The sequence below is a fragment of the Dreissena polymorpha genome, chromosome 11, assembly GCF_020536995.1.
Source record: "Dreissena polymorpha isolate Duluth1 chromosome 11, UMN_Dpol_1.0, whole genome shotgun sequence".
In the NCBI taxonomy this organism is placed as follows: domain Eukaryota; kingdom Metazoa; phylum Mollusca; class Bivalvia; order Myida; family Dreissenidae; genus Dreissena; species Dreissena polymorpha.
In genome coordinates, this window is record NC_068365.1 from 46,440,811 (window position 1) to 46,465,549 (window position 24,739).

Here is a 24,739-nt window from a genome sequence, read left to right on the forward strand (position 1 = left end):
TGTGAATCTAAATTTAGTTTAACGGTTCATTTAAAATTCTTGCAACGATATCTATTCATTCGACACACGAACACTAATTAAAAAGACGAATGCTTTGGTTTAATATTGTAGGAAAATATGTACGAAATATCTCCGTCACAATCGACTCAGGGTGCTAATTTGTCTTTGCTGCATTTTGTGAAATTCGTCTTCAATGTATAATTTTTCTTGCTTATGTTGTGTTAGTGTAACATATTTTATCAATATATTACAATTTAACACATATAAAAAATCGTATAATCTCGCTTTAAACATTTTATCAGTTTCTACCCAACATATAAACATGTGTCGGTATATGTGTTTATGTTTAAGAAATAATTCGTGTACGTTATAGTTTGTTGTCGAATAACCCACGGCTTCGCACTCGTGATTTACTCCCTACGCATCTTAACTTCCGGCCGTGGGTTATTCGACAACAAACTATAACGTACACGAATTATTTCGCTTCTAACACGGTTTTTACTAAAGATTTATACAATGTATCTTATTATTCTTGTGTATTATGTTATGTGAAGTTCCGCCCATAAAAATAACTTTCGGCTGTTCTGTCAACTAGATCTCCGCCCTAAATAACAGCCAAACTGGATTATTACGCTGGTGGAAAATGTATCGGCATGTTTTGTTTAGTTTATGCGCGTGCTTTCAGTGTATAAGCTCCGCCCATAATTATTGCAGAATAACCCAGAGACGAGTTTCTTCTTTGTTTATATGAAATTTGGCACGTGCCGTGTTATAATACTTCGTACTTATTATTGAAAGATTTCAATCGTAAATAAAACAAAGATTTCTGCATAGCATATTAAACAATGTATTATTTTTCAATATAAATATCTGTTAGTAAATTTATTTTAAAATTATCACTTTCTGTCGGCACAAAAATGTTTGTGAGAAAAAATACACGCATTTGAAGTAGACGGTATACGTGATATATAATATATTGTTTCGAGATCATAATGAGCATACTGAATAGGTGAATACAATAGGTCATTTATGGAATCGTATTTGTTGTTGTTTTATAAATATTTACGTTAGTCACTTTTAAGAATGTAATATTTTTTTCTGATGCGATTCAAAAACAAAAATATCAAATGTTATTAACAATGTGTGATTGTTTTCGTGAAACATTCGGCGATTTGAATCACCGAATCAGATATTTTTGATGTGCATTATATTGTTGATATTAAATGTCATTGTTAATTTGATTGATCAAAGTGATTTAAATAAATTATCACATTTTGGATCGTTTTAATGCTGATTGAATAATAAGCGAGGCAATCCGCGTCGATATAATTCTGAGTTGTGACGTTGCCGTAAAAAGCAACGTTCAACGACGTAAAAATAGTGAGCTTCTTTGTCTCGGGTCGGAGATATATAGAATCTGGCACAAGATGTCATATCATACCATATTTTATTAAACGAGTTCATGAATTTTGTTAGTAAGTGAGCCTTTGGACGAGTTTAATAAAATGAAATGACAACGAGTGTCAGATATTTTGTATCACATGCTTTTAAATGAGCAAATTTATAAATATTTACGCAAACATAATGATAAATCCCGAATGTTTTTTACATTTCGTGACGTCTTTGACGTTGGAATGTCATTTCAGCAAATTAACAAAATGCGATTGGTCAATCGAACGAAAATTAGCAAATGAAAACGTTTAAAAAAGTATAATACACATGTGTAAGATAAAAATATTCGTTATGGTTATATTACATGGGAAACAGGGTATGGCATTTGATAAAATGTCTTTTAAACCAATGCGTGCATTGAGGATATTTGTAAAAGATGACTCTCTGCACTTTACGTTGATATGAGTTTGAAAATAATTTGCATAAAGGCAAATTACGGCCCTTAACATCCCTTGTCCTTAGGTAATAACGTCAATTCGCAGTATATCAAGTGCAAGAAATGAAATGTGTATACTTACTTCCGTGAACAATGTATTTAATTAATTTTAATTAAGTTTCAGGTTTCGCCATTACCTTACTTCTCAAATAATAAGCAATACATTGTATTTATAATAATATGGGTCCGCTATGGTCTCAGGTAGGGCCAGGGAAAGTTTATGGCCGGGGATTGGGGCTAAGGTTTTGGAAACCCCTGAAAGTGTACATTGTGTTACACTGAATAAACGAAATTTGTGAAATTTAGACCTGATAATTACCTGGCGAAAGTGTACTATAATTTAAAAGTGCATCACAGTTTGATTCAAGTCATGCTCTTTAAATGAGAGTGTAACAAAAGATGTCTTTTTACGGCAGACTACTTCGTATTCCTAGTATGTGTATGTCTACTGTTAAAGCGAGTGTCAATATATATTTATTTCTTGGCTAAGTCAAACTAGGCACGGATAATGCCAAATCGTACATCCATCCGTATACAGGTAATAGAAGTGTGCATGGACGTTTAAAGTTGATTTAAGTCCTCTTTCTTATCAAATATTTGACTGAATCATCAATGCAATCAATATTGTATTGAAGTAGTTGCATATCGGTGCAAATGACCTATTACAAGGCCACGCGATGTTATTTTTAAGTATAGTTGTGCATGTCTTCAGTGTGCCCTTTTTTCTACATGGTAAACCATAGTGAATACCCGTTTTTGTCGACTTTACATGGAGAAAGTATTATAGTCTATTTCTTTGCTTAATTATGTTAATTGTGAATCTCCGGTTACATTCTATTTTGATAAAAAAACATCAAGACGTTTCGGTATGCGAATCTAACACTAAATCGACATTGAATAGGAAGATAATAAACACAATTGAATAATCAACTTAATATAATAGACATAGTCATTGCATTGTAAGCATGCTTACGTGTTTACAAACCAACTTTGTGTTCCACTTAAAATCTATTCGCGACACGAAAATTGGTAATTGCAGGTTTTCACAATATTACAGAAATCTAAGAATACATTCCAGCATTTCAGCCATGAAACTATTGCAACAAACAAACTTCTTAAAGATGTTTTTTATAGCAAGCAAATAAAAATTAGATTCAGCGGAGTATCGCGGGGATAGTATTGTATCATCCTTTGTAACACATTTTAGTCTAATAAGGATATTGTATTCTCATATTTTTTAATTTTATGCAACGTGTCTAAAATATTCAGGAAAGCGGTTGATTTTTATCATGATGTAATGGTTGAAATATACATGAACTTCATGGAAGTCGTCGGCACACAAAATTAACACAGGGACACCAAAGAATCTCCACAAAACTTAAGCTGGCAATATGAGTTTGCCAATTTATAACGTACATGTAGTCATTACATGTTCGGTAGAAGCCATCAACTCAACCGTGTCAACACTCTGAACCCAAACAAACCGTTCAGAACAGCGACCATACATGCTCCAATCGGAGAACCAGATCAATTTCATACTGGCACCCCAACAGTTAAAGTCTAGCATCAACAAGGCGAACACAAACACGTTTCCTGTCGCAGACATCGGCTTCGGTGACCATGACTTACCACCAAAGATAAAGAAGAAGGGCATTAACAAGAATCATCGCATTATGTTTGAATTGAGAAATTTAAATATACAGATATAGAAGAGGCATTTAAAGCACAGACAGGTGGCGAGTTTGCAGCTCAGTATATTGGACTTAATCCTTTTTATGCGAGTAGAGTAACAGTTGTAATGTGCATCGAATTAAGTCCGATTTCGGTACGAGTGTTGTGTCTGTAAAGTTTTCCACGGAAAGCAGTAAGTCGGAAAAGAAAACGGATGGTTGCATAATTGTATGTGTAAAATAATGTAATATATACATGAGTTTCATACCTAAGTCATTTTGTAATCATTCACCTTCGTCGCGATTTGCATTTCCCATTTCAAAAATAATAACATTTTATTTGATAAAATATTCACACTCCAACCAGCGAAAGAAATGGCGGCACCTAAAAAGGAAAGAGTAAACTTTTTTTGCTAGATGACTGTAGGATCTTCTGTATTTTGATGGGGTAGGAGTGTGGTTTAGCCTGTTTACAACCATGACCTCACGAGCCTCAGATTTACCGATGGTAACACAAATGATAGTAAATGGTGTTTTGAGTCTGGCAGATTTTGCAACTGCACTATTGAACACAATGTTGTTTCGGTACATAATCTAACAAGTAACTATATAACAATATTTCATCCTTGCTAAAAGATCTTAATCACATTCTGAACACAACTGTTTACAAGAAATATCTCCTCATAATTATCTCTAACCGATGATACTAAATAGCAATCGAAATCTAGTTTCTAGTATTTTCTATATAGAAATGCAATGAAAAACAGTAAATTATATTTGTATTGTATTTCATTTTTTAATGAATGAAATAAATGTATTTTATTACTGGTGTCATACAAAAAAGCAAATGTGGGCTAGGGTGGAGGATGAATATAATAAGAAAGCGTCCAAAAAATAAAATGAACATCAGAAAGAAATCAAAAAATAACTATGGCTGAACATGGTCGCTACCTCCTTATGTATACAGATTACTTAAGCTCGATTGGTCATTGTCGGCTCGGAAACTACTATAATGTACCCCGGGTACTCTTAAGTACACTTTAATGTATCCCGGGTACGGAAAATTTACTTACACGTAACCGGACAATTTAGACTGTACCCGTGTTTTATTCCCTCAAAACCCGACGTCATAAAACGCGCTACGGAATACAAAACAACATTCTCTTTGAACAAGACATCGACATGCTTTTTTGAGTAACGGTTTCGATAATATAGAGGCCACTTCAAAGAATATTTACATTAATATGAACATAATTAATTTTTTTAAAGCCGATAACGTCCAATTTAGCGCTAGAATTTCCGGGTAAATTTCAGTATATTTTCCGTACCCGGGGCACAATGACCAAACGATCATTTCTTTAGACACTGTGCACTGACTGGTATTCAACAATTAGTTGCTGAATGGGACCAACATCATTTTGAAAATAAAAGTCCTCTACGTGTAAAGAACAAACAAAATTGATACTTTTTGTCGTGGAGGGGGTTGGTGGGTGGAAGATTGTAGGTGGGGTTTGTTGATGTGGTCTGAAGGGTTGAGGCTAAGTGATGGTTGTGTGGTGGAGGGGGTGGTGGGTGGAAGATTGTAGATGGGGGTCGTTCATATATTATGAAGGGTTTAGGCTAAGTGATGGTTGAGTAGCGGAGAGGGCTTAGCTGGTGGAAGATTGTCGATGGGGTTTGTTCATGTGGTCTAAAGGCTTGAGGCTAAGTGATGGTTGTGTGGTGCAGGAAGTTGGTTGGTGATGGCGGTAGTTGCTTTGGAGTAAGCAAATGGTGTCTTTGTTTCCGAGGCATTTACGAATGGGGTCTGTTTGTTAAAGCCGTATGGTAGATTTTCGTATCGGAATTGTCGGACTGTTATTGTTGAGTTGATTTTGTGGTTTTAGTTGATGGAATGCATGACATACCTTGACAGGTTCATGAAGTTCTCCGTGAACATATCCGCGTAAAGCAATTGCCTCTTCATAACGCCATGGTATTCATCATCATCCGTCTACTCGTATTTTTTCGTATCGCTTTCGTTGTACTTCCCCATGTTTAACTTTTCGTACTCTTCAACGAAACGCTTCCGACGGTTCTATGGAGTAAGTTTGATTTTAGTTACAACGATTGCGAAAAAGAGTGCTTAGAACGATCTTGTAACTTTTTAGAAACTTGTTTTCAATGTTTAACTAGATAATTATTGTTTAACTTCATAAAGCTACCACTAAAATTCGATAAAACCCGCTTATATCTACTTGACTCACCGAGCTTCTGTTTTTCGATTTCGGTTTCAAAATCGAACTGATCTGAAACCAGTTTTTTAGGGTCCATATCCTTGACCAGTTCCTTTAAAAGCCGTCATTGAGAATCATTGAATCCTACCAGGCTGTTCTTTTTCACCATATTTGTGTAACAGATGGTTCCCTGCGGGAACGCCAGGGCGTTGAACCCTAGCTCCACGTTCGTCTGCTTGGGCCAGGATAGAACTGGTCGAAGAGATACCACAGGTGGAGGATCTTGGCGGCGATCGCAACGAGATATAGACTGCTCCAGATGAGTTTCGCCCACCAGAACTTGGTACTGTTAATATAAGGAACTCCTACCATCGAAGTCTTCTCCGCAAAGCGGATGATGGTACGCCGGAAGCACTTCCGTTTCCCCATGGAGCCTAGGGAAGCTACTCTTCCTATACGTGGGTGAATCAACACAGATTTACTACGCCTTGTATGATATTAATGGATCCATTACACCACTAAATGAATATCAATATTAATCTTTTAATTCGAATGCTTCATTTCTGATACAGAACCACTATTCAGTCGCATGTATTATGTATTGTATATCTTTGTCATATTCAATGATCCTTCCGATGTCACAGTTATTTATTTCATTCAATACAACTATATTAAATAGCATATTTGACGAAAACTTCATAAGTGTATTTATAAAACTCGCAAAGAGCAAGCGCGTGTAGGCAACGCATATAGAGTTAAGTACTACAAAAAGCAAACTGACATTGTTTATCATACAATTGAATATTCGAATATTCGCATAAAAAGGCTGGATTGTTTTAACTTCTATTACTCAGTTTCGTATCCAGTAGGGATATTCAATGTAAATTAATACAGAAATACAATTGCATATACAATTGTTGTGTTGAGAAATAGAAAGAAAGAAAATGTAGCTTAATTGTTAAAATAAACTTTGAAAAAGCTTATTTAGGCGAAATATATCAGAAAAGAGTGAAACTTGTTCTGTGTTAACTTCCATTGTTTTGTAAATTATATCCGTTTGCTGAATACGACGTATTCTGGTTCCCTTCGTACTAATACTTTAGTACTTCAGGCAATCGTGGAAAATGGCGGCGCACTACGTATGTATTAAATATCGTACAAATATTAAAGTTTTGAGTAAGTGAAAAACCTTTAAGTTTTTTTAAGGTTTAGTTATAGGTATCTATCCGTCAATTGTTTTTTTTTCGAATCACTTATGATTTATATTTAACAAAGATACATGTCATGTTTACCCAATTCGGACACAGCACATTTCGGATAATGAATATGTACACAATCGAACAAGAGAATAGCTGTTCAATTTGCGTAATGTATATGATGTATAATTTTGTATGGTCAAATAAATAATAAATTGCAAAATCATTCCAACGCAGACTTGTACCTAGAATACTTTTAAATGGGTTTATATTGTAGCCTGTATGCCATTAATCATTGCTGTGGATTGGCTATGGATATCAGATCGCCAGGCAAAACTGGGCAGTTATTTTTATGCCGGGGAGAGTGAGCACCTTAAAACGCACAAGTCGTCATGTTCCATTCTTCTACGGAAAAGGATTCTGGAAAGGTAAGTTTCAATTGTTTTACTTTGTAGTATTGAAATTTTGGAGGCTGAAGTTGAACGACAACAACAGTGGAGATAGCAGAACTGTTAACATGACTTTTAAGCTCCACTGGCCAAAGGCCAGCGGGGCTTATGTCATGGTCCTGTGTCCGTCGTGTGTGCGTCAGTGCGTCCGTGCGTTAACCTTTTCTTTAAACATCTTCTTCTCTTAAACTACTGGTCCAATGCTGATGAAATTTCTCAGGAATGTTCATGTGGTAAACCTCTTTCAAATTTGTTCAAAGTATGCCCCTGGGGTCAAATTTGACCCTGCCCCGGGGGGTCAAACAATTGAAAATTTGCTTATATAAAGCCTATTTTGTGCAAACTTTATAAATCTTCTTGTCCATAACCATTGGGCCTAGGGCTACCAAATTTAGTATGTAGTGACATCTTATAGTCCTCTACCAAGTTTGTTCAAATTATGCCCCTGGGGTCAAATTTAACCCTGCCCCGAGGGGTCAAAAATTTGAAAATTTGCTTATATAAGGCCTATTTTGTGCAAACTTTAAAAATCTTCTTGTCCATAACCATTGGGCATAGGGCTACCAAATTTGCTATGTAGTGACATCTTATAGTCCTCTACCAAGTGTGTTCAAATTATGTCCCTGGGGTAAAATTTGACCCTGCCCCGGGGGTTAAAAAATTGAAAATTTGCTTATATAAGGCCTATTTTGAGCAAACATTAAAAATCTTCTTGTCCATAACCATTGGGCCTAGGGCTACCAAATTTGCTATGTAATGACTACTTATAGTCCTCTACCAAGTTTGTTCAAATTATGCCCCTGGGGTCAAATTTGACCCTGCCCCGGGGGTAAAAAAATTGAACATTCGCTTATATAAGGCCTATTTTGTGCAAACTTTAAAAATCTAACTGTCCATAACCATTGGGCGTAGGGCTACCAAATTTGGTATGTAGTGACATCTTTTAGTCCTCTACCAAGTTTGTTCAAATTATGCCGCTTAGGTCATATTTGACCCTGCCCTGGGGGGTCAAAAAATTGAAAATTTGCTTATATAAGGCCTATTTTGTGAAAACTTAAAAAATCTTTACGTCCATAACCATTGGGCCTAGGGCTACTAAATTTGGTATGCAGTGACATCTAATAGTCCTCTACCAAGTTTGTTCAAATTGTGCCCCTGGGGTCAAATTTGACACTGCCCTGGGGGGGGGGGTCAAAATATCGAAAATTTGCTTATATAAGGCCTATTTTGTGCAAACTTTAAACATCTTCTTGTCCATAACCGTATGGCATAGGGCTACCAAATTTGGAATGTAATGACATCTTATAGTCCTCTACCAAGTTTGTTCAAATTAAGCCCCTGGGATCAAATTTTACCGTTCCCCAGGGGTCACAAAATTGAACATATGCTTATATTGGGCCCATTTTGTGCAAACTATAAAATCTTCTTGTCCATAATCATTGGGCCTATTTCTACCACATTCGGTAGGTAGTGACATATAACAGTTCTCTACTTAGTTTGTTCAAATTATGCCCCTGGGAACAAATTTGACCTTGCCCCAGGGGTCACAAAAATGAACATATGCTTAAATAAGGCCTATTGTGTGCAAACTTTAAAAATCTTCTTGTTCTTAATTATAGAGCCTAGAGCTACTAAAATTGGTATGAAGTGATATCTAATAGTCCTCTACCAAATTTGTTCAAATTATTTCCCTGGGCTCAAATTTGACCCGGCCCCGGGGGTCACAAAACTGAACATATGACGTTTACCAGTGGAGATTACTGCGGCCGTTTGGCTGTGACCAACAACAACATCAACATCTTGTAAACATGAGATAAAACCCTGTCATTTAGTGCCTTTTTAGGTCAGATGGTGACTGCTTACAAAGGCATTGAAGTAAGAACATGTGTTCTGAATGTTTTTCTTACAAACTGAAAAAATTCGGGTTTTATTTAAATATGTCGAAAGTGACCATATATCCGGATGAAAATATTTTGGATGATATGTTAATTTCATGTCTTTTTTGTAGTGTTTAAACCAGTTTAATAATATATTATTGATTTTAAAAACACAACTTCCATGAACATAATTATTTCAAGAAAAGTTAATATATGATACTGCACGGTAAACTCAAACTTTGTATCCAAGAGAAGGTGTTGAAATTAATGAAGTGCAATGTTCTTAACTATCGTATATGCTGCTTTTTAATAACTAATGATTCATTGTTCCATTTGTGAATCGTGACTCATGAATTGTGGATATGATTGTCAATTGCTCAACAATCCATATATATTTCTGACCATTTTATAATTTTCTTAATATAAGTTATGAACTGATCTTCAATTGAAGTCAAATGTATTACTTAATTAAATACATTTATAAATATAAAGAAATAATCTTTAGATTATCATAATATTCTCAGGCCTGTTGGTCTTAGGGATGTGTGGGTTGATGAGCAATTTCTCCTTTTATCACAATTATTTCTACCCTTCCTGATCATTTCCTTCATATTCCATTTTAATTTAATTTAATTTAATTGACGTCTGCAACCTCTTTCAAATTGGGAAAGTCCAAAAGGTGTCGTTTGGTAAAGGGTTAAGGCATTTTGATTCCTATGGGTCTTGTGAATCTGTTTCAAATCAAATGCGTAGATTTGATCCTCAGCATCTAAAAATATGTGAAAAAGAAAGAACGACAATATCTTTTGGAGAGATAAATGTACCTACGTTATAAGCAAAGGACTGTGCAACAATTCCCGGGCTTTTGAGTCTGTTTAGTTAACACGGTAGTAACTTTTTCCATATATAAAAATGCTCACCCTTCAAACTGTAAACCCCCAGTGGGACGAGGGATAGAAAGAGAAAGTCACAGGCTTGAGTACATTTCAACCCATGCGCATTGCACGTTTTTTTCGCAAAGAAAAAACAGTGGAGCGGGCCATCATGGCCCTCTTGTTTAATAGATAAGTGCGGTTAGTTTAAACCTATTTATTTTAGCTTCATTGCATCGAAAGCCTTATGGTTATATAGACACTCTAGAGTCTGTTTCCTGGAAGGAACCAGTACAGTGTCTATGGAGGAGATAATGAGAACGCTCCCTGAATAGGGATCAAACCCACAAACTCCCTATCGCTAGTCAGACACCGCATCCACTACACCACCGCGACCTTTAAGTGCTGTTAGTCAGTTATGATGCAGACAACCATAATTTGCAATCTTTTTTAAATAATATTACAATGATATAAAAAATAAAAATAAAAAATAGAGTTTGTTGTATTTTCAGCTGAAGGAGCTAATTCTTTCCCGTTTACAAAAGCCGATTTCAGATGCCCCATTCGACTCATATTTTCAACAATGGCCCTAGGCATGGGAGCGGATCTCAAACATGTGCAGAGGGTTATACATGCTGGTCCACCCACGTCACTGGAAAGTATGTTTTATTTCAACATTTAGCAATGAAGGAATTTATCACATTTAAGTTATTACTTATTAATTTACAAGTTATTTTTATGACACCTTGGATTATACTTATATTTAATTTCATTAAAACAACTTCAAGATTATCAGTTACATGACATAAATTTGCTCTGCACTTTTCCAGGATCATGTACTGTTTCATTCCTTATTTGATAAACATAATAATTATTATTAGTATAACTGGATTTTTGCTGTTGCATTATACATTTATTTATCTATATATCAGTATCATTACTGTCGGATTAAATTATAACTTACCAAGAAATGGTAAATACTATAATAAATCAATGTATGTTGATTATCTCAGGTTATTAAAACATGCATAACAGGGAATACCTTGCATTAGATGTAATCACAAAAACAGCAACATTGATTTTAACTTAGTTAAATTCATAACAATATTTGATCAGAATTGTGATTTAAAATGATTTGAGCATGTTAAATGATTGACCAGGGAAAAAAAGTCATTTCTTCATAAGTACTTTTTACATAACAATAAAATAAATTACATTACAATAAATTGTTGAAAATATGATATGTGCTTTATCTAGTGACTTTACAAATCGAAATATTTTTTTAAAGCACTTCTGATTCAAACTTGTAGTTAAACAAATGTACATAAATATAAAATGTTTTGTGTTATGTCAAATATATAACACAATTGACAACTGCTAACAACTTAAAACAAAGTGTCAAATTGTCTTATTTATTTCAGCATATGTCCAAGAAATTGGACGAGCTGGAAGAACGGGCACAGATGCCCAGGCCATCCTGTACTTCAACGAGACTTGGCATCAACAGTAATGAGGAAAGACATGAAAGAATACTGTTTAAACAATTCAATTTGCAAACGTGAAATAATAAATTATTTCTTTGGTTTTCCCACAACGCTTAAACCACTTGCCTGTTGCAGTGTTTGTAATTATGATCTGGAACTGGAATGGAAGTTTGGAAATATAAGATTTGTTTGAACAATGAAGTGCAGTTCTCTACTGACTGGATACGCTTAAGTGTGCCCAATAGGATATTTTCTTAAGGAAACTGTCAAATTATTACAGGGCTCAACATTAACCTAAAAACACTAAAAAAGTACTTAGAAAATCTACTTGCCCTGAACGTAAAGCCACTTGCCCAAACATGAAATATCAACTTAAATGTAAACCTAATAAAGATCAAAATGATGCACAACAAACCTGTTTTATTTTGCACATTTAACAAAATGATTACAGCAATTAAAGTCTAATTAAAGTCTTAATTAAATGCTTTGTTCTTTTTTGCACTTGCCCGGGCGGACAACTAGATTATAAAGTAACTTTCCCGGACCCAACTTTTACTTGCCATGGGCAATAGGACAACCGTTAATGTTAAGCCCTGTATTAATTATGATTATTTGTGAAAGATGCTGTTATTTTATATTATGAATTTAATATTTTCATCGTAAAATAATGACCTCGACTCACCGGTCCTGGGGTCCGTTTCATCAAACATCGTGTGACAGATTTAGAATACGATGCATATTTAAAATAAACATTATTACTAAACAAGAAATCATTTTAATAGTATTGCTAATTTCAATAAATTTATACATATTATGATTTTCTTACCCATGGTCCATATTTTGAGTGCATGTTGTTTAACAACTTTTATATTTTTAATTTTTCAGATTTAATGTTATATTTGAATTGTCTTACGACCTTTGATGAAACGGTCCCCAGCATCTAAAAAGTTTTTGCTTCATTATGATAAACCGAGGAAATATGCATCAACTTTTGTTTTTAATTACTTGCTATAAAAGAAACATGGGCTGTTTGTAAAACATGCATGCCCCCCATATGGGCTGTCACTTGTAGTGGCAGCCATTGTGTGAATACGTTTTTTGTCACTATGACCCTGACCTTTGACCTAGTGACATGAAAATCAATAGGGGTCATCTGCCAGTCATGATCAATGAACCTATGAATTTTCATGATCCTAGGCCTAATTATTCTTGAGTTATCATCAGAAAACCATTTTACTGTTTTCACTCACTGTGACCTTGACCTTTGACCTAGTGACCTAAACATTAATAGGGGTCATCTGCCAGTCATGATCAATGTACCTATGAAGTTTCATGAACGTAGGCGTAAGCATTCTTGAGTTATCATCCGGAAACCATTTTACTATTTTGAGTCACTGTGACCTTGACCTTTGACCTATTGACCTGAAAATCAATAGGGGTCATCTGCCAGTCATGATCAATGTACCTATGAAGTTTCATGATCCTAGGCCTTAGCGTTCATGTGTTATCATCCGGAAACTATCTGGTGGATGAACCGACGGACCAACCGACATGTGCCAAACAATATACCCCCTCTTCTTCGAATGGGGGGCATAAACATTTTTATGTAACATTATCTCTTTCTGATCGTTTCCAGGTAAAGATAGCTATGTAAGCAATTAATGTGTAAAACAATACTCTAAAAATAACTAGTTGTATCCTATTTGACACCTTTAAAGTACATGCAATTACACAAAGGGAAAATAAAGTCTACAATTCATAGAACATTTTCAGGTTGTGAGTCTCGTTCCACTTGATGAATTCCTCCAAATTTAGTTTTGTAATGGGATTTGTTGGAGTCTTCTTCATTGACGCCACTCGCCTACCTGGAGTTACCAAAAAGGGTCTTATTGCTCTTAAGCTGCTTATTATTGTCTTTTCATCTTCAAAACATGACAGTCTCTTGTGTTTTTGTGCCCGTTTTATGGTAAATGTTTCCTGGTCAAATTGATCTGATATCTCATTCAACCCAAAGAAAGAACTACTGGGCTTAACCAAAGATTTCTCTGTAACATTGGAGCACATTGACCTTAAATGTCCTTTGGTAAGTCTCACTAAATATTCCATTTGTAAGTCAGCTGGTATAATTGACTTTCCAGTATTGACAAACAGACCATAAATGGTCTCATGTGCAGATCTTTCACTCAGCACTGCAAACTGGTGAGATAACAACTTAGGTATTTCAAGTGCATACTTGGAGCGATTGTGTGATCCTTCAACATTATCATTAAATACTTCATTATCTGAAGCAAACTATCTCTGTTTGGATTTTTTACAATGTTGCAAAGTTCCTAACTCAATCCTAACTCTATCACAATGTTGCCGTAATTATTCACAGAATCAGCATTGTCTTCTTGCATGTATGTGCCATTCAAAGCATTTCTTGTTGATTGCGTCACCTGTATAATGGGCGAGACCTGTTCAATAAGCCATATTCTGATATCTTCAGCCTTCATTTGGGATGAATCAGGAATGTTTTCTGGGAGGACATCTGTATTTTGAAGTCCAATGTGTTCACATGCTGCCTCAATAACATAGGCTTTGATAACAGACTCTGTCGTAATGGTTTTTTACATCATTTCCATCCGCTTCTTTACGCATAAGTCTGATCTTTTGACTGTGCAAAGTAAATGCTTCTGCATTATGAGGACTGTACAATATTTGATAAAAAAACACTTAAGTCATCTGTAGATGAAACATTTCAAATGTCACAGGACTGATTCCCTCTAATCGCCCAGTTTCTGTAAAGGCTGCTGCACGAAGACGTCTAGCACCAGAAAATCTCTCACGAGTGAGTTGATCACTGCCTATGTGGACTTTTTGTGATGGCTTTTCAGCTGCTTCATATACTGAGTTGCAAATTTCTTGATAAGAATCAAGAATGTCAATGACATCTGAATTGTTATGCTAATTTTTGTGCAAGATTGGCAATGGTATGAATTTATTTCTGACACGAATACCTGGGAGCTTTTCATCTACATTATTCATTGCTGCCTTTGTGAAATGCAACCAGGAAAATGCTCGACCATGATCTGTGCTGCGAGATTAGGCATATGGTACACCTCTTCCGTCGAATGTGTTTGAGACAGTAGAAATGTCTCATATGGTACTTGTCGCAAATCACGCTGTGGAGCAATATCTGACAAGGCTTGTAAATCCACGTTTTGGATTATAGCAGCTGATCCAAACCAGTGTTCCATGTGTCCAGATTTACCTACGCCTTTTCTTGCCTTAGCAACACCAACATGGAAAGTCACATTATCGCCAACAATTCTGAATGCTTTCCCTGCCTTGACACTGTTAATGATTTCAGAGTTGAAGCTGCCAGATATACCTGACATTAGTTGCAGCATTCCGTTGTGACTGAGACAGACACCTACTTTTTGAAGACGATCATAAACCTAGAATATATTTTTATCGTACTTTAATAAATGTATGACACATTCATGAAATCAATAGAAAAATTTGATAAAAAATACCCATTCATTAAGCTTAGCTATAAAATGCTCAGCAAAATTGCACAATATTTTACTTAAAGAATCATTTATGTATAGATAATACATTTCAGTTTATATGTGAATTATGTAATGTAAAGTTATGTATATTATTTCAGAGCAATAACTGATTTGTTCAGTCTAAAAAAAAATTAATCGGCCCCATTAGTTCATCAGGAGCCCTATGTGTCGTTGGGTTAACCATCACACAAGCCAACTTTAACTGTCATTCTTTATCCTTGGCGCCAAGAGGCATTCGTCCTTCGCTACAAATTCAAATGAGGAAGCAGTCAGGTGCTTGCACAAAGTGGTTAGTAGTTTTGGTGCAAGCATTACTGGTTAGGTGGTCGTTTCATGTGTTATTTTTTTGTTTTCTCCATCCACTGATATGCAAAACAATACATTGGAGATTTTGTAATAAAATTAACTTAGGTCTTTAAGAAATTATGTAGTGTTCACTTTCCATCATGCCAACTAAATCGAACAGTAGAAAATTCTACACTCCCAATATGGAAATATATCATGGCACATGGAAGAATTGTCACACATATGTCACTAAGATAAACCAAAGGGATTGTAAATAATTACTGTAACAGCTACCAGTCAGCTTAACTCCAACTGAAACATCAAGAAAAACATTAACAAAAAATAATAAGAAGATGCCCCTTAATACCATGCAATCTTAAGTTTCACTGGCAGGCATCTTGGAATTTTAAAAAGTTAACGCACGCACGCACAGACGATCTATAAACACTGGTCCACGACCTAACAGGCCTTTTTCTGCCTATTTTGGGAAAAAGTACATAGTAAAAATAATTTTGTTGTGAAATTTCATAATTTGGGGAAAATTTAATCGACAAAACATGGTTTTAGGTATTATTTTCTTGGTTTATTTTTAGACATATTTTCCTACAGCAGTATTGAACCAAACTGCTTGTAAAGATAATGAAATCTAATTTACTATAAATTGTGCTCTGTTAATAACTTTACTGACAGGGCCTATTCTAGGAATACACAGAAAATTATAATCTTATCATGATACTAATTGATGCATGTATTTATTTGTAAACAACATCTTTTAAATAGTACAATGTATTACACATTCGTCAGAAGAACAGTAGTGATGTGCCAAAAAATAGCTTAAGAATAGCAAAAGAGAATGGAAATACATACATTTAAACTGCATTAGTTACAGTACAATGAAAATACCCGATTTGAATAGAGCTGCCAAGTTCAGAATATTATTACTGAGATAATAACAAATCTAGAATTAAATCAACATAAAAGATAAGCCTAGGAAAGCAGGTTTTGTTCGTTTTTTTTTTGGGGGGGGACTGACGGTTAAGGATTATTTTGATGACGTCAGATTTATATAATATATATTATATATATATATATATATATATATATATATATATATATATATATAGAGAGAGAGAGAGAGAGAGAGAGAGAGAGAGAGAGAGAGAGAGAGAGAGAGAGAGAGAGAGAGAGAAAGAGAGAGAGAGAGAGAGAGAGAGAGAGAGAGAGAGAGAGAGAGAGAGAGAGAGAGAGAGAGAGAGAGAGAGAGAGATTCTAAATTTATATATTCAGGCAAAAAGGTATTATAATCTCTTTCTTTCACTGACTCCTCATGTACAATAGCTTTAAAAAATCACAAAGTGAAAGCTGCAATACGCACTAACTTAACTTGTGAATTAAATACCGCCTTGGTTCTTTATTGTGACCAGTGTATAGAACCAGAACACTGGTAACCCGTTTCTGTGTTCACCAGTACTAATATATCAAATTTTCCGAGAACTACCCTTATAATGCCGAGCGCCAGGCAAGAAGCTTTGGGTAGCAGTTTTATAATCTTGTATGACACGGTCACTGATGCATGTGCTCCTCATGGGGCTTGACCCAATGACCTTCACATGTGGAAGCGGGCGCTCTACCACTGACCTATTTGGGTGGTTAAATCTTATAAAAGTCCTTATGAAGGCCTGTGTAAAGAAAAATCTGCTTTGCAGTTGCAAGAATTTCCCAAACTTATTTTATCAATAGACTGCATGATTTAAAAAAGTTGGGCTTAAATGGACCTCTCTTTACATCAATTTTCAGTAATATAGGTGACTTTTGTAAACTATTCTTGACCTACCTACTCAACATCATGAGCTAACATTGTTTTAAGTATTGCTTTATGATTTGATTATATACCAATCAAAATCAGTTGTTTGTTAATACAGATTCTGTGTAGTAGCATATCATCTTTACTCTCTAGCCATTTAACCATCATCATGAAATTGTCTTTACGACAGTTTTCAATAATTTTTGTTTAACCATTACAGCCTAAGGCGCACAGTGCCTTCTTCAATCTGCATTGAAGCGGTTACGGCGTTATCCATGCATATCAGATGCAGAAAAGGCCAGCCTTATCGATATTCTATGTAAGCCTCCATATTCTAGCTTGAAATCACCTTAGAGCTAATTTGTTAGCATTTAAACTGTTCCAACACTACACATGTGTAAGTAATATTATTACAGTCAGACCACCTAGCCAGTGTTCATGGATTTACAGTTACTAGCAACTATTCTATTATTCTCTGTAAGCTACTGACTGCTTTTCTATGAACCAGCATTGAGGGACAAATGACTCTAGTACTCTGGAACCAATGTAAAGAATTGATCATAACAGGAAGTTTTGCACCGATGGGGCTCTAACCAGTGGTCATAAGATTTTCAAAAGGATAGCTCTACTGAGCCACATCAGACAGCTGGTAGAAATAACTTATGTATACAGTTGATGGAAAAATGATATACAGTAACTATTTATGTAAATAATAGAAAGCGTGGGGCATATTCTCTAGTTACTAATATAAACAGTGGATAGCATGGATTATTTATTACACACTTATCATTGTGTCTTGTCTCATAATGTATGTATTTGTAAAATTTAATTAATATATGTAAAATTGTATTAAATTTTCCTTTTCTATTACATTTTCAGGCTATGGTACACTTGACAATTTGTAAGAGCCATCATGTCATCATCACTAGCAGAAGAAATGAAGGCCATCTTCATATTCGACATAGAAATGGAGGCGAAGGAGTGTTCTTCAAGGCATAGCAGGCTGAGTCATAAGAACTATAAAGATTTGAAGAAGTTCAAGTCCCTGACATTTTAGTTGAATTGGTGAGCAGACAAAGCACTCTAGCTGAGGTTTTGTTGGCAGTAGCTCTGCCTACTGGGAAAATAGGAAGTTTAAAACCTACAGAGGCTCTATGCCCTGTGATAGCAACTGTCTATGGTATGCTGATGATGCAGCGATCAAGACAGCTCAGTTCAGTGCAGAAATGAATAACTGTCACAGACACACCAAAAGGTATAGATTGTTTATAATTTCTGTTTTTCAAAGTTGCTTTGGTTGCATTTCAAAAACAAGAAAATCACTAATATTATATTTCAACACATAAGTGTTATCACTTATTTCAGATTAAAATATGCAACACATGAAAAACTTTTGAGTTAAAAAAAATCACCTATAAAGTATTTCATTTCAGACTTTTAAATCTTGGTCATGCAAATATAAAGGTTCTGTTTTGCAATAATATTATATAGATATTGACATGTCATCAATAATTTCACTAATGTGTTATCTCATTTTAATAGATTAAAAATGATATAGTAATTCAAAATTGATTTGTGCTATCAATATTGGCTAATTTGGCGCTGCATTAATTTAAAGTTGATGCAAGTCAATAACCTTATTAGAAGCTTTGTATGTTACCTTAATACATTTAGATAATGATACTCCTGTTTTTTATATTTTTTATGTCCCCCACCCACTATAGTGGGGGACATATTGTTTTTGCCCTGTCTGTTGGTGTGTTTGTTTGCCCCAACTTTAACATTTGCCATAACTTTTGCAATATTTAAGTTAGCAACTTCATATTTGGCATGCATGTGTATCTCATGGAGCTTCACATTTTGAGTGGTGAAAAGTCAAGGTCAGGTCATCCTTAAAGGTCAAATGTCAAATATATGGGTAAAAATCGCTCATTTAATGTACACTTTTGCAATATTGAATCTAGAAACTTGATATTTTGCATGCATGAGTACATCATGAAGATGCATATTTTGAGTGGTGAAAGGTCAAGGTCATCCTTCAAGGTCAAATGTCATGTATATGGGGACATAGTGTTTCACAAACACATCGCTTGTTGAGCATGGATATCACACTCGGACTCCCTTGTATCTTGTATTAACAGGAACCTAATTAAAATAAGTGCTTCCAATTTTGTGGGTTATCTATTACCGTAAGGCCTGAAGAAATCATCATGATCATCATTAAAGCCTATATATAAACACCCTATTGGACTATTGTTTTCTGTATATATTACCCTCAGTTCTTTTGTTGGTTCCATAAACACCCAGTCACCATGTTTAAGATCACCCCTTAAAAAAGCATACAAATTATGGCAATGTTTAGGAAGCAAGAAAACAACGATGGAACAATAACAATCATAGTTTAAATGAAGTCTTTAATTATTTTGCAAAATATCACAGCAAAGGAATCTGATACTGTGAATATATACCGTCGTTGATTGAATTGACTGCATTCTTTGCTGATGATAATTCACAAATAATGGTCATACCTTTTACTTTGGACTGGAAGTGATAAGGTAGTCTGTGACTCCACATCCCGAGTTGTCCGTGTCTTAACATATGCAGACAGCATCTGTTATCCCTCTGCCATAGCCATGGCATACAAACTATTATTATAAACCATGGATGAAGTACTCGTAGGATGACGTGTTGGCGGAGTAACAAGCAACCTTCGTGCTAGTGCTTTGCATGATATACCTTATTGGTGAAAATTGTTTTCATATTAATTCAAGAATTTCGCTTACAAGTCCAACATTATATCAATGTTCAATTTAAACCAATAAATGATGAAAAACAACCTTAAAATATAAATTTGATAACTAATTTATGTTATGTCAAGGCATGTTATTGTAACTATATCATTCACTCTCGACCAATCAATTGAGGTTTGAGAGGACATGTCAGGATCTTTATTTTATATGCTCTTCGCCAATCTCTACCACTGGAGTATCGCAGCGGTACATATGATATTTACATAAAAATTATATAAATTGCATTGCGAGTGATTCTTCTTGAATTGTACAGAATACTTGAACGACTAGACAATTTTATATAAAATACGTGAACGAATAAACAATTTTATATAAGTATTACAATTTTATATAAGTAATACTTTGTGATGAAGGAAATACGGTTAAATTATTATCTAAGATTATTGTTTCTAGGAATATTTTGGACAAATAGTAAAGTACCATTGCGTGTTGAAGACGTTAATTGTTTATTCCTGTGGGGTGTGTTCAACATATTGTTTGCAGCCTCTGTCCACAGGATATTCAGCTTCTAGCCCTGTATAATTGGTAGACTAGAGGTTTTGATTTTGTTATACATGTAGAAATATGTAGATATTTTAACCAGTTTTTTGCTCTGTACAGAAAAGGCAATAATTATTTCAAATGCAATTACTATTTTTGACGGCTGATGAGGTGTACTTCCTGTCGGACTGCTTCTTTCTCTCTTCAGACTCTTTGGAGTGTGTGCTTGTGTATCACATCTCTTCACGTTCATGTGGTCTAAGCCGAACATGGTTGGCATCCTCTCACTTATCTTACTCACTCTATCGCCTTGCTATATGTAAGAATGATCCATTCCCTGAAATGTTTACATGTAAAGGTGAAGGAATTTATATACCATTGCCTTTTTTTACCAATGCATGTCAGGTATACAGCCTCTTACCCACTACAGCCTGCAAAAAACATAACACAGATCATACATCATAATCTATGGTGTGTGTGTGTCTTATTTTTTATCGAGTGCACCGGGATTGTCTCCCATATAGCCATCGCCACAAGAAAGACGTGTAAGTTGGTTACAGGGGATAGGACTGGAAACACCCCATTCCAGAGGTGACCCTGGGTCTTTTAGTGCCAGGTGTATAGCACCTAGTACACTGCACCTCGGTTTAACGTCTCATGCGAAAGATGAGTTTTTAACACATGAAAATGTTTTGTAAAATACTCACATTAAGTTGTGATTAACAACTAAATGTTAAACAATATATAGCCTGGAAGTGTGAAAATATTTTTAACACATGAAAATGTTTATTAAAATACTCACATCAACAAGTTGATGTCAAACTTAATGTCAAACTTGAATCCGGCTTTGCTTAAACATTGTGTCATGTATCGTCGAAGTACCTGTTTTGTTTTTTATCGAACAGCACCTATTATCGAACGTTTTATTTTGGTTCTGTATGCGCAAGCGCAAAAGTGCACATGAGGTCACGTCGATAAACAAATGGTCGTACATGAAGCCCATGACCTACTTGCCTACTAAGCTTGAAACAAATGCGCAGAAAACAGTTTAAATGAATGCATTTATTGTTATTTACACGTTTTTATGTGTTGTTTGCTATTACTTTTTGAATGCTTTTATCAAAACGTGCATTTATACATCAAAAAGTATATTTCCCTTTGCAATTTTGATTGTAGCAGACGCAGATTTTTTCGCGGAGTCCGGGTCACGTGATAGTCATTTGACTTTGTATATACTGGAGTAGTATTTATGCACTGTCTGGTAATGGGTCATGTTTACATCGGCCGCCATTTTGTTTTGTCTGCTAGAGGTGACAATAACCAGGGAATCATCGTTATGATTTCTTGAAGGATATTTGCTTGAAAACTTTACAGATAAGTTAATAAATGATTGAACTGTTAGACATTAGTTAAAACAAAGTGTTTTTGTTATTTTAAGTGTTTAAATTTTGAAGTAATTTCTTAGGTGTTCGAAAACTGGTGCGTCCACCATAAAAGTATATCCGAAATCCGTTATATCTGAAATATAGCCATATATCATATGTCAATGTATTGAGGTTAAGCGTAAAGAGCAAGAAAAATCAATATCGCCAATATATTTATTACAATAAAACGTACCGATTATCACAATGTGAAGTCCTTGTTCAGAAAATAAATTAATTGTCCATTTTAAAGAGCACACTGGCTACCGCCATTAATCATGTGTGCCTGAACTAACACTTAAGTGTCAAGGGCAGGTAATCCAGAATAAATACGACGCTGTTTATTAACTTTGCTATCGAATAATTGTATCGCTGTCGGCTAATACTATGACCGATACTGTAATCGGTAACAAATAGAAGTAAAAACATCATGTCATAGAATTTTATTTTTATTTGAAAAAGTAACGATGGCATGTACGTTTATATAAAGAAACATATCAATAATGATATATGATATTGATGGCTGTTTGACTTTATTACTAGTAATTTCCAGTGAACCAGGATGCTTAACAGTGACATGATTCCACAGATATGTAGTAGACCGCGCATATATAAAACTAACTTTACATGCATTACACGTTGCGGTCTTCTTCTCCAAAGACCGTGTAAAGTATTTCCATATTTCCGAAGGGGCTGGTAGCATTTTCAGATTTAAATTATGATTCCTTATCACAAATAATTATTCTGAAGTTTTCTACCAAAATTTACTTTTTGAATTTATATCATTTTTAAATTTGAGTAATTCACATATTTTAATGTCTCACAGAAACTAAATTATTATTCGCCAGTCAATTGAAGCCAATAATTGGCACCTAATTGACAAACAGCAGTCTGGGGCGTATGAAATGGGGAGGCAGGGGAGGCAGCCGCCTCCCCAATATTTCGGCTAGTCGTCGTTATATAATTAAAACGTAAAATCCCCCAAAATCGCCGCCCCGTAACCAGTATTTTTGTAATCACGCGCCGTCAGTGCAGAAGCCATGTGTCCCCTCTCCGTCTGCTCTGAGGTTGCCAATAGTGATGTGCCAATATCCCTTGTTAGGTTTCATAAACCAGGGGCCTGGATAAATGTCATTGCGTTAATTGTTTTATTGTTCTTTTCCTTGATTGCACTATCGGTGTTTTGATTAAGGACAGGCTTTATTTTTATTTCAATTGGTCGGTTTAATTCAAAGGTAACTGCCACTTAAAACAATTTTGAGTAAATATACGCGTGAACAACATTAGTTTGATTGAAAATAGTTTGTTCTCTAAGTATAACAGTTATAATTTGATTAGAAATCATTGAAACAATATCATATATATGCAATTGTTTAATGTTTAAAATGAGTATTCCTAATCAGCCTTGAAATTTTGCTTTTCCTAAGCGTACATTCGAAAAAGCCAGAACAGCGTTCATTCCAATCTTGTTGGTTAATTTGCGACCCTTCTTACCTTTTATGAACCTAACGTCGATCTAAATACAAACGATTTTTAGAAAAAAGCACACAGCATACAAATAATACTCGCATTGTTGCTTAATAATGTTTTTTATTATTATTATTAATATTTAACAAAAACTTTATTACATTAACAATGTTATTATTTTCAGAGACGGGACCTTGAGTCCGGCTCCTCAATGTTCGGAGGTTATCTACGCCCCTGACAATTCGGACCCTTTCCTTTCTTAGATTGTGTGTGTATATTGCATTGCGCAATTTGAATAAGTCACACATTTTAATGGCTGTTCATACTGTGCTCACAGAAACTTAATTATTATTTTGTTAGTCAATTGAAGCCGTTTATTGGCACCCCCTTGACAAACAACAGTTCGGGGCCTTTCTTAGAGTGTGTATTTTGCATTGCGCAATCAACGCTGATACGGACCGCGTTATAAGTTTGACACGAAGAATGTAACATCAAATATGTTAATCCAACCTGATTTCGGGTGCCAATTAGTAAGCGGCTCGCAGTTTATTAAATATAAGGGCAATTACGTTTGAAAGAAAAAGGCGAATATGCGAATATCTGTTTAAAATTCTGTTATTCGAATACTGACCATTCAATCGAATATTCGAATAATTTTGCCATCCCTAGTTTAAATCTGATGATATGTGCTTAGTATGCTGTGTGCTTGCCATAGTAAGCTCCGTGTTTGTTTCGGTATGTTGTGTGTTTGTGATGGTATGATGTGTGTTTGCCATGGTTTGCTGTGTGTTTGCCATGGTATGCTGTATGTTTGCCATGGTATGCTGTATGTTTGTCATGGTATACTGTATGCTTGCCAAAGTATGTTGTATGGTTGTCATGGTGTGCTGTACGTGTGTCATGATATGCGGTATGTTTGCTATGGTATGCTGTATGTTTGCCATGGTACGCTGTGTGTTTGTCATAGTATTCTGTATGTGTTTCATAGTATGATGTATGTTTTTCATGGAATGCTGTGTGTTTGCCATGGTATGCCGTATGTGTTTCGTGGAATGCTGTATGTGTTTCATGGTATGCTGTATGTTTGCCATGGTATGCTGTGTGTGTGTGTCATGGTATGCTGTGTGTGTTTCATGGTATGCTGTATGTGTTTCATGGTATACTGTGTGTTTGTTGTACAATCATGTGGGTGTATCTAGCATGATGTCCTGTTCATTCGCAATTATGTCCGTCCGTTTTTCGTCTGTCAGTGTGTTTTTCCATCAG

At 35.2% G+C, this 24,739-nt stretch overlaps 1 protein-coding gene across 1 annotated transcript in view; it reads right to left on the reverse strand.

The window, feature by feature from the left end:
• Nucleotides 1-5,898: 5,898 nt before the first annotated feature.
• Nucleotides 5,899-24,739, reverse strand: part of LOC127849817 (heat shock 70 kDa protein 12A-like) — a 28,456-nt gene continuing 9,615 nt past the window's right edge. The window contains exons 7-8 of the mRNA XM_052382570.1: nucleotides 6,144-6,226; nucleotides 5,899-6,006 (exon numbers count right to left, since the gene is read on the reverse strand). Of these exons, the coding sequence (XP_052238530.1) occupies nucleotides 5,899-6,006; nucleotides 6,144-6,226 (191 nt within the window). The remainder of the gene's footprint in view (nucleotides 6,007-6,143; nucleotides 6,227-24,739) is intronic.